General features: G+C 37.5%; 1 protein-coding gene across 2 annotated transcripts; it reads right to left on the bottom strand.

Annotated features, from left to right (window-relative positions):
* Positions 1 to 7983: 7983 nt before the first annotated feature.
* Positions 7984 to 9118, bottom strand: LOC131006946 (uncharacterized). Of its 2 annotated transcripts, none has more exons than XM_057934084.1 (3): positions 8976 to 9118; positions 8555 to 8755; positions 7984 to 8356 (listed from the first exon to the last, which is right to left on the bottom strand). In XM_057934084.1, the coding sequence occupies exons 1-3, from the start codon at positions 9027 to 9029 to the stop codon at positions 8201 to 8203; spliced, it is 411 nt and encodes a 136-aa protein (XP_057790067.1). In that variant the 5' UTR covers positions 9030 to 9118; the 3' UTR covers positions 7984 to 8200. The 2 variants fall into 2 exon arrangements, with proteins under 2 accessions (XP_057790067.1, XP_057790068.1); XM_057934085.1 differs by having other exon boundaries at positions 8555 to 8746; positions 8976 to 9103.
* Positions 9119 to 12002: the final 2884 nt, after the last annotated feature.

Raw genomic sequence — 12002 nt, forward strand, 5'->3', positions numbered from 1 at the left:
TTAAGAAGCGAGAGATGGCATCTTTCGTAGAAAGATGTTTGACGTGTTAAAATGTGAAGGAGCCATTTCGGGTGTCGAGACACTACAGAGAGTACTACGGTACTGAGATATGAGATTGTAGTTAAGACGAGATGGAGTTATGATGGTAAATAGAGATATTGAGCATTAGAGTTATACTTTTGATGAGACGAGAGCGCTGAGATATAAACATAAGTTTATGGCGTGATGAGATAGCTGCGCCAGAGAGGAAGCCTTTTCTCTGACTATTCACTTCGTTGCTCTGCCATTCGATTCCTCTGGATTCTTGATTTCGCTGCTCTGACTAGTGATTCCTCTGCTCTGGCAGGGAAATCACCATTTCCTCCGCTGACACTGCGGACAGAACTCAAGAGAAGACTGCTGAAGTATTATGAATGAAGATGACGTAAATACAAAGAGTTATGACATCGATTAGCAAGATCGAGAGAAGAAATCCGACAGTTGAGTAATCACTGATAGATTCTTTGGACGTTAGAAATGATGTTTATGTTATGTAAGTTTCCCTATCTTGGGGAGCTGATGTCGTTCCCCTGATGAGCCGTGACACGGCGAAACCAGTTATTGCCTTTGATGACCCTAAGGTTGGGAAAGCCCCAACGAGGATGGAAAAGATGCAAGCACCGTCCGTGACAAAGTGGTGGCAGAGAATTCATTCCTCTGTCGGGGAGTTGATTCCTCTATTTTGACAGAGAAGTCATTACTCGGCTCTGCCGAGTCAGTTAATTAGAAGTGATGGTTCATATTTTCGAGTTAAAGAAAGACTCAGACCGAGATATATAGGACTTTGTGATGTATTAGAAGAAGTAGGCCAAGTAGCCTATAAACTAGCGTTGCCTCCGAGCTTCGCGAACGTCCAAGACGTTTTCCATGTTTCTCAACTGAGAAAGTACGTGTTTGATCCAAAACATGTCATCCATCAAGAATAAGAGCCCCTGGTACCAGTTTTGAGCTACGAAGAGAGAAATCTGATGCTATACTTGGACCGGAAGATCCAACAATTGAGGAACAAGTCGATTCCTTTGGTGAAAATCCAATGGAGACATCACGATCTAAATGAGAGTCAACACTCAAAATGGAGACATGGGAACTTGAAGAGAAGATGGTGGTAAGCAGATGTTTAAAGCAGCGATTACAAAATGGCCAATCTCCAACTTTCTTGTTTCGGCCATATCTTCCTCGTCCGAACTCGGATTTGCGAACCGTTTGCGCCTACGAACTCGTATCGAGACGAACTACAACTTTCATTAAGATCAACAGTCCAAATTCGAACTCCATATTTCTGTAAAATTCATCAAAGTACGAGAAAGTAACATATTTCACAAGATAAAACAATTTAAGCACAAAACAATCATCCAACACTCAATTTCCTATAAAATTAACATCATAAGAACACTAAAAACCATGGAAACATGAGTGTTATCAGATATTACCTTGAAGTAGCATCGGAATACCATTGAAAACCATGAGAGTTAAAGACTAGCTCACTAAAATCGAGAGGAAGTTATCGATGGATGGTAATATGAGTAAAATGGAGATGTTGATAGAATTGAGAATGATGTTAGAATTGAGATGGAGACGTTGAGTAAATTTTGAGATGAGATGAAAGACGAGAGATAGATTCGAGGTAGTGATTGAGAGTCACTATAAAGAGGATTAAGCTAGAGTGACGATTAGATTAATGACGAGTGTTGATCTGTTGTTAACGTGACAACTTTGCGAGCTATTTAATTGACGTTATGTGATTTATCTGATATGTGGGCACTTATAATTGAGTAATTGTGGTAGTACATGATTTTTAATTTCCTCCACACATTCCTACACTCCCTCCCATTATTTTAATCTCTTTCTCACATGTGGGATTAGACGGATAAGACATGTTGCTAAGAGGGGAGACAAAGTACTATTTGAGCATTTAATGCTTCTTATCTTAAAGGGGTAAGATTCTTGATTAAAACCAAAGAGTTTCTTTCTCTTTCCGTCATTCTCATCATTTTCGGCCCTTCACATTCTTCCCTCCCCCTCACGCCATTCTTCCTCCTCCTCCATTGGAGACTAAGCTCAAGCTTCTAAAGACATATTGATGGTGAAATCCTCCACTAAATCTAGTCCTTAAACACTTTCTACTCTTGATTCAAGAAGATTAGTGGAGTTTGATGCTTGAAGAATAGAGAGAAGATTTCCTTTTTCTCGAAACTACTTGAGTAAGTGTTTTAATCTTTTGGATCTAGACTTTATTATGTGATATATGTGTATAGAAGGATGATTGAAGCATGAGAAACTCCCCCTCCACCTTTTTCGTCATTTTCGAAAATTAGGGTTCATGCCCTTTAAAAATCTTTCTGGTTCTTTTCTAAAATTGGGGTGATAAAAATATGTTATATGTGTTGATTTGAGGTGATTAAGATGTATTTGGCAAAGCTGAGTCTTGAGACATGATTTTTACAAAACCAGTTTGATATAAGAATTTGGGAAAATCCCTGAGGTTATGTCTTGAATGACGATTTGATGATGAGCATGAATATATGAAACGATTAACGTGATGTTGATGATTTAGTGTTTAAAATGAGTTTTTGAGTTGGTCATGATGTAGAGTGTTAGTATTTTTGATGTTTGAGAGTGTTTGATGAACTTTGGGAATAAAAAGTTGATGAAGTTTTTGAGTTGCTCTTGACTGCACCGTTCTGTCTTGAGTCTTGCTTTACTCAGCCGAGAATTCTTTTCCCCGCTGGCATGCCAGAGGAGTCGTTTCCCCACTGGTATGCCAGAGAAGTCGTTTCCCCGTTGGCATGCCAGAGAAATCGTTTCCCCGCTGGCATGCCAGAGAGTTCATTTTCCCCGCTGCCCTGCCAGCGAGGTCATTTCTCTGTTGATGATCGATTCCTCTGACGATCGATTCCACTGATGTTTGATTTCTCTGATGTTTGATTTCTCTGGCGACAGAGAGTTCGCCATGCCTCTGGCATTTCTCTGCTGCTATGCCAGAGAGTTCATGATTCCTCTGCCCTGGCGAGTATTTCTCCGCTGTCATGCCGAGCTGCTCTGCTGAGTTTTTCCACTCTGACCACCGAGCATTTCTCTGCTCTGGTCTCCGAGTCAATCTTATGTTTGTTTGTTTGCGATATTTTTATGTGTGAGTTGTATGCTTATGTGTTATACTTGCCTATGTGCTTGTCTGCTATGAGTATAGTCAGAGTTGAGAGTTAAATCGAGAATAGGACGTGTGAATCCTTAGAGGTTGAGTATACCTAGGGATTTAGTTTTATTGGGTAAATAGACGTTGAGATGAGATTGGATTTTAGTAATGAGTTCTAACTAAGGTTTGTTATATCACATGAACTTTCGTGATGATGTTGATGATTTATGAAGACCCGAGCACGACGAAGAAGTAAGTCACCTGTTCCTATCCGAGCTTAAGCGAAGGACTATAGGTGGGCAATATTTTGAGTATACGTTTATCGTATGAGCTTTCTAAATGATTGATGATGATATTTATGAGTTTATCAAATATTAAGATAAATGATGTTTAAGAACTGTTTGACTTGCCAATTTTTGATGTTGAGCTTGTATGTTACCCTCTACTGATGAGACGAATTCGGCCCTGCCACAAGCGGAATTTTGTGCACAGAGGTGACTGTGAGCCGTCTTCGGGTCGGCCGGTCACGGTACTTGAGAGGGAGGCCTACTTCTCAGTACCGATAATAATGATGAGTTGTAGACGTGGTACATACATGATGAGTATTTTGATAGCGCTATCGTTTCTTTATGATGTTATGATTATTAAAACTGCATGCACAGAATCATTTATGCTGACGTATTTCTGTGTATTGTTGATGAAGTGGCAAGTTTCAAACATATAGCTCTAAGAGCGCCTTTGATGTTTTTCCGGCGTTTGCCCACTGAGTATTATATACTCACGCCCTGCATATATTTCTAAATGTGCAGGCTAAGCTTAGGAGCGAGATTGGACAAAATCTGGTGGGGACTGTTTCGTTGAAGAAGTTTCTTTGTTGCTTTCCTGTGATGTTAGAGTCTTAAGGATGATGTACTTTGCTTTCCTTCCGATGTTGATAAAACCTTAGTGAAATGATGTCATATTCCTTTCTAATCAAGCAATATACTCGCGGTTATATGTCTTCATACATATAATTGTTACGCCTTTTGCTGTGGTACTCTTGATATTATATTTCCCTATGGAAAATAAGCTGTACCTACTTTGCTTTTCTTCTTGAAATTTCTAATATTCAAGAAGTTATAACGATGTTGACGTATATACCTTTGAGCCGAATTATAGTGCTTTGCCTTAGTATGTTTTGATGTAAGCTTCCGCCCGATGTTCAGTTTAGTTCTATTGTTCTTTATTCGTTTATTTTAGTCGTATCGATACTCGTACCCCGCTATTACTAGCGTTGGGAATCGGGCTGCGACAAATCGAGACTCCCGAGCATCCCAAAAAATCTGTGTCGCGCCTCGTGCATCTGAAGAAGGCGTTGGATGTCCGCCTACGCCAGATGTCGAAGATACTCGCCTGAGTATGCCGGGATGACAGCCTTGCAAAATCTCTTGAGGCATAGACGCCTCATCGTGTCGGCGACCTTGAGATACTCATCGAAAGTATCCGCACTGACGCCAGTGGCTAATAGGCGGATAGTCGTCGTGCATTTCTACAAAGGCGTGAGAGAGTCCCGACCTTGTGCATCATGGCTCATCTGAAAATGAGTATCTTCACCTTGAACAGCCTCGACTATGGGCAAGAACAACTCCTTCTGCATCTGAAAACGACGTTGGAAAAATATAGGCTAGTACGTCGGATTGTCGTTGAAGTAGTCTTGCATAAAACGCTAATGGGCATCCTCACGATCACGGTGGACGTATTGTCGGTGACGAACAACACGTTTGGGTGCCGATTGGGAGTACGTTTGAGCAAGCAATTGTTTCTGCTCCTGGATCTCATCGATGATCGCCTGCGCTACCTCGTCGGAGGAAGACGACGAATTATCATCAAACTAGTCTATTTTTTTAAGAAAAAGATAAGAATATTGAAGGAGTTTGTGTGTGTGAATGAAGAAATGAGTGGATATATTTATAGAAGAAGAAGGGGAAAAAAATGAAAAGGAAAAGTGGACAAACGGCTATGAAGCCGTTGGAAAAGAAAAAACTGAAAATGAGGTTAACAGATATTTTAAATTTCTAATTTTAATTAATTTTTTTAAATGGAGCGTATGCACGCACGTTCGATTTTGGCTATCAGGCTTCCCTCGAGTCCCTTGTTCCTGCAGTGGGCGACCTGATTTCGGGGGTGACTCGAATCCCCCTATCAGGTGAAGGAATATTAAATTTAATTAATACTCGATTTGCCCGAGGATCGTCTCTTGGATTATCTTAATTCACCATACATCGATTAAACCTAGCATGCTCCTATCAATTTAAGTGCTGCACATTGGAGTTAGAACCACTTACTTATGAATTGAACGCAGAGGCTGTTGACGATTGAATCCCCACTTCATCACTGAACAGGTCAGCCAACTTCAATGCTCTGTTTGACCCCTCAAACGACCTCCAATCGTATTTTGTGCAGAAATACGACTTCTTCGTCTTTGAAAGAGCTTTCTATGACCTCCTGTTTTACCTCAATTGAAGTTCTGTAGAGGAAGTTATGGCTGTTTTTCGGAGACTGCCAGAACTTGGTTTCCTGCAAAAAACTGACTCCAGCTCAGATCTTCTGAACTATATCCCGCTCAGTTCCCAACGTTGGATGGACAACGAACTATGAGAACTCCCACAGAGAATTCGACCACCTTGAAATCGGCGCCCCTACTGCTCTCTCAAAACCCTAATTTTTGTGTATATTATTCTGAGAGCAGATAGCTATATTTATAGACAAAACACAGACCTAGGGCCCTTATACTGCTGTTGGGCGTCCCCTACTGTTTCCTGGACTCAAGAGACTTTGGGCCAGTCCAGGGATCAGATACAAGGAATAAAATGGTCCTCTAATGAATTAATTAATTCTTATTATCAGCCCAGATCATAATTAATTCATAAGTATTAATTCATTCCACTAGAGAATCAATACTGACTTACCCCTTTATTGCCGGTGATGAGTCGGGGCTTGTATTTAGACTTATTAAATCTCCGTATTTAAAATATCCGACATCCATTAATTAATTAGAACTCTGACAGCTTAAATTAATTAATCTCTTTGTAATCCTTAAGCAGTACCCCAGTGATGAGTCGGGGCTTGTATTTAGACTTATTAAATCTCCGTATTTAAAATATCCGACATCCATTAATTAATTAGAGCTCTGACAGCTTAAATTAATTAATATCTTTGTAATCCTTAAGAAGTACCACCCAAACCTTATTATTGCGCCTGAACTTAATCAACCTGCAGGGTTTAACGCAATAAAACTTATTGAGCTCCTTAAGGGGATATCATTATCCTATATCGGATACAGGTACTAATAGAGATAACCAAATACTCTCTTCGTCCACCAAAGATATGCCACAATTTCTTTTTTCGTCCGTCCACAAAAAATATGCTGCATCCATTTTTAGTAGTAGGGTCCACATCATTTCACTCACATTTAAAGTGGGACCCTTACTCTACTACCAACTTCATTCACATTTTATTAAAATCCGTGCCGAAAGTAAAGTGGCATATCTTTGGTGGACGGAGAGAGTATCATATATTGACCGCTATCACCCAAGATACAGAGTACTCAAGTTAATATATAACTCTCACCCTGATGAGGAGTAATATATGCAGAGCAGAGGAATGAGCTTTATCAGAGGAACGGACCTCGCCAGAGGAACGGACTTTGCCAGAGGAACGGGTGTCGCCAGAGAAATTACCTCTGTCAGAGAAGCCACACCCGCCAGAGAAGTGGCCCGTGTCAGAGGAATGGCCACCGCCAGAGAAATCACCGAAAGAGCGGAGAAGTCTCTCACTTGGGAGCAAATTTACTACTATGCCCTCGACCATGCGAAGCGCATGTTTTAGCACTGAATTTACTATTTTGCCCTTAGCTCGTAATCTATAAATAGCCATGCATACACTCTTTGTAAAAAAAGGTTTACTTCATTGGCAATACTACAGCAACCAGATTTTCGGGCTCTCAACTTTGCTTTTCTCTCTCGCTTTTTCAAACAACATTAGGTATAATTCGTAATCCGATAATAAATCACCGATTAAATCTATATTCGTTCGAATCTAATTCACCACACCCATAGTAAATCAAAGTGATACACGAATCAACATATATATTTGAAACCTTATTAGTATTAAGATTCTATTAAGTTATCGAGATCTTGATTCTTCACTTATGTCAGACGGAAGAATACATCTCACTGTGATCCTATCAATACGTTATGACGTACCTGTATAGACAAATAGTCAAAACAAACTATTTTCATCTATGCTGCAGCCTAGACCAATGACTCGTCCTAGAGTCATCTCGGTTGTGATCTATTTATATCTCTTAAATTTATTCCAATTATATGACCTTCAGTGATCCGTTAATCACCATATAATCTACTTATATAAAAATAAAGAACATACATATGCAATCATGAACACAATTAGATAGGAAATATAGTGAACACACGAATTATTGTATACAAGCATAAAATGTTCTTGCTTTCAGTATACAAATCCAACATCAGGTGTGAATGCTCTCTGGAAATTTAATTTTTTTTTTAACTTCATAATATGCCTCAATTAAACCGATTAATCGATCGAATTAACCGATTTTTCGAACAAATTCAAAAATTAACGTATTAATCGATTAATCGGTTAACCGAAATATTGATCGATTCGATTACCGATAACCAAAATACTTCTTATTCGGATCCGATTAATCAATAAACCAGTTCGATTTTTAACCTAACCGAATCGATTATACCAGCCCTAACTAACCATGAATTACGGTGGAACACCAAAAAATGTAGGGTGATAAAGCCGATGAAAATAAATATCGTCGGCCAGCAACTGCCGATTGTTGAATACATACCATTTTTCAATGACAAAAATTAGAACAGCCAACACCGTACCAGATCAAGGAAATTCGGAGCAGAGCTCTTATTCTTTACAAGATCAAACTTGGGAAAACGTCAAAATATAAAAGAAAACACCACAAGAAATAAACAAAACGAGTCATGAAATTCAAGAAGACAAAATGCTAGTTTTTTGTTTATTAGGCTTCTTAACGCATGACTTCACAAATTGCTTCAACCCCTTCTTAGGCGACTTCTTCTCTGCTGAGCCATTCAGCTCTCTGCTCCTCTCACTTTCGAACTCCTCTTCTAGTTGCAAACATACCTAAAAATTGTAAAAACAAAGATTTAATAATTTTGGACACTCAGAAATCACAAAATTATTTATCAAAACAACAATCCCTTGAAAAAAAAAATTATATATATATAAACTCATTTTAAAGTTAAAATATTACTAGTAAAATCACTACTAATTTAAAAAACTTCACTAGGATGAGAGTAGGCAATTAAATTAAAAGCTAACCTTCAAGATTCGATCCTCGGCGTGAATCAATCTGTCGATCAAGTTGCCCTTCTCTTCGACTTCGATCATCACCTCATTCACCGGCCGACACCGCCGCTCCGGTGAGCACGACGGCTGCCCGTCGCTCGTTAGGGTTCCGCTCGAAGCGTTTGAACTCTTGGGAGAGTGATGATCGCCTCGAATTTCTTCCAACTGTTTCAACTGAATCTAATTTTAGTTTTCGCCCACACACTACACGTAACATGCATGTAAACTAAACCCCATACTATATATATATGGATACAACCTAAACCTCTAAATACTTTCTTTATTTATAATTTGTTTATATTTGGAATATCACATGAATGAAGCATATAAACCGAGTTTCATTAATTTTTGTAGGTGAAGATTACATTGATCATAATGAGAGAGAGAGAGTTACGATGAGATCAAGTCGATTGAGCCTAGCGAGTATTGGTTCTTCGAAGGCCGACATTTTTTCGTTGAAAATGAGATAAAAAGCGCAGATATTGGAAGGAACAATAGCAACAAGATTTTATTCGTAAAGATGGTATGCACGGAATTGTACATATATATAAATGTGAGTGGAGAAGTGATACGTGTAATGGATGATGAGGAGAAGTGGTAGTTTGGTGTATTATCTCTTTATTTGACACGTTACATAACACATGCAGTTCCACTCTCGGAGCCGCCACGTGTCATACCCTCTTTTGCTTTCTCAAATTTTGGATATTATCCGATAAATGAGTGTGTATTTGGGTGAGATGATATTTCCTCGCGTATGACTCACTAGCTATATGGAGTACTATTAATCGTTATCGAAAGAAGCTTCTGTGGGTATATATTGGGTACTGTTTCACCTGAATTGAACTTCTCTAGAGAAAATTATGATTGTTTTATTGAAATTGTTAAAAGTTGATTTTTTTGTGAGAAATTGAATATAACTTTGATTTTTTAAATTGTATCTCATTCAATCTCCAACAACGGACGAACGATAAATTTCAAAGATTCCTGGAAGAGAAAATGTCCTACTCAGAATTAAGTGCCCCTCATAGCTTCAGAATCCTACTTTTTTTTTTTTTTAATCAGGAAAAAAAGAATGATATTAAAACTCGGTACCAGAGGTACCAAAGGAAGAACAAGTCAACACAAAAAAACAGGAGAAAAAGAAATACAACAGGAATTGAAGGAAAGAACAGCTGCTAATGAAATCTCAAGATCAACCAAAAATATTTGGGTTCCATGAGTGGAAATCCGAGGACGGGATCTCCATCTTGTAAACTTTTGTCCAGCTCCAAAGTCTTTGTTTAATCTCAAACACCATTTTATCTTTATTCCAAGAGCCTTGGTAAAAAATGCACTCCTATTTTATGAAATTAACGTTTGTTCAGTTCTGAGAGCACAAATTTGTGTTTATAGTTTCTTTTTAGGGGAATTTGTGTTTATAGTTATTATTAATACAAAGTTTGGGCCTGAGCTTACGATAATATAATCTGCACTATTTTTCTGCAATCGGAGTTAGGAGATTTTGGGCCAGTCCAATAATAAAAAATATAGAGAATAAAGATATATCTTAAATGAATTAATTTTTATGATTAATTTAAATCATAATTAATTCATAAATTTACTCCCTTCTTTCATCCCATAAAAATATATATGCATAGTATGAGACGGCACGAATTTTAAAAAATCATACAAAGTATAGAGTGAGTGGACAAAAGGTCCCACATTATTTGTGACATTTAGTGGAAAAATTATTACTATAAATGGACTATGGGACGAACAAAAAAAAAACTATATATGTTTTATGGGAGTAGTTCATTCAACTAAAAAATTAATATTGACTTGCCCTTTTAATATCAGCGATAAGTTAGGGCTTTTATTAAACTTATCGAACCTCGTATTTAAGATATCCAATATCCATTAATTAATTAAAGCTTTCTGACAGCATACAATATTTAGTGCAATATCCAATATCCAATATCCAATATCCAATATCCAATATACAATATCCAATATCCAATATCCGTATTGAAGATATCCAATATCCGTATTTAAGATATCCAATATCCATTAATTAATTTTTTATTTTTTTAAAATTTAATTAATTTCTTATTAATTCTTAAGTAGTGCAGCTCAACTTCATTATTGCACTTGAATTTAACAACATACAGAATTTAGTGCAATAAACTCCTTTAAGGGGATGTGATCTTCATATACCGAATACAGTCGTCTAATACAGATTACCAAATATCATATTTCATTTGTCCACGATATCATTTCCAAATTATAGGCGGCGCAAGTTTTAAGAAAATAGTGGATAGTAGTTGATAATAGTGGGTATTGATGTGAGTGGAGTTTGGGCTCCACTATAAATGTGTGGAGGATAATAAAGTGTTATGTGGACCCTACTAATATAAATGAAAGTGGAAATGATATTGTGGACAGACCAAAATGGAAAAAGTGAAAACGATATCGTGGATGGAGGGCGTATATAAATTTCTATCACCTAAGATACATAATACTCAAGCTAATATGTAAAGTGATACACAAATTGATATATACACCTGAAATTAAGTCATTGTGATCTTGATTCTTCAGTTAGGTTAGATAGAAGAATACAAATCACTGTGATCCTATCAATGCGTTCACACGTACCAGTATAGACAATTAGTCAATACAAACTACTTTCATCTATACTGCAGCCTAAATAAAAACTCGTCCTAAAGTCGTCTCGGTTGTGATCAGTTTGTATCTCACAAGGTCATCCCAATTTGTTATGCTAAAAAATAACAATATTAAAAGAAAGTAAGAAAAACGTGAATATGGTTGTAACTTTGGGACTTTGTATATTGCTAAGTAAAATACGAATAGCTTGCATGTGTGTAGTGTCGTGTTTTCAATGAGATTTTTTTTACATGTATTTATAGTCTAAGATCATTAAGAATCCTAGTAGGAATAAGAGTTTGCTTCTATTTTAATGGAACTAGAACTCTTCAAATCAATCCTCATCTTCAAGTCAATCTCCTATTTTACCGGATGTACAACAACTTCACATAACGTCAAATTCCGTACAATCAGGACTGCCAAGATAGCAGCGGTGTTAACTGTCAGATTAGGTCAATTTTGCCCTCATTTTGTGGCTTCAATCTTGGAGCCGTGGCCAGCATAAATTTGTCCTCATCAACTCCTCCCCTAGTCTAGTAAAAATACACCAAAATTAATCAGTATTTTTAATAGATTACATATCACAAAACTATAGCCCTAAATTCCTAGCAACTACGTTGTTATAAATGTAAAACAAAAGTCTTGATTTCCTAGTAGCAACGCTTCTACTGACCAAAAAGTCTTAAAATATCAAACCACATTATCTACTAAACACTTGTTACACCACGTCGGTGAACTTTTCAGCTTCCACATTCCCCACTCTTGGTTTTTTCTACTCACC

This window comes from Salvia miltiorrhiza, chromosome 1 (genome assembly GCF_028751815.1).
Source record: "Salvia miltiorrhiza cultivar Shanhuang (shh) chromosome 1, IMPLAD_Smil_shh, whole genome shotgun sequence".
NCBI classification, from domain to species: domain Eukaryota; kingdom Viridiplantae; phylum Streptophyta; class Magnoliopsida; order Lamiales; family Lamiaceae; genus Salvia; species Salvia miltiorrhiza.

Coding starts and splice junctions, on each gene's coding strand:
- LOC131006946 (XM_057934084.1), bottom strand. CDS start 9,029: ATGTCGGCCTTCGAAGAACCAATACTCGCTAGGCTCAATCGACTTGAT. Junction 8,756..8,975: donor TCAATCGACTTGATCTCATC/GTAACTCTCTCT, acceptor AATTAGATTCAG/TTGAAACAGTTGGAAGAAAT. Junction 8,357..8,554: donor CCGAGGATCGAATCTTGAAG/GTTAGCTTTTAA, acceptor TACAATTTTTAG/GTATGTTTGCAACTAGAAGA.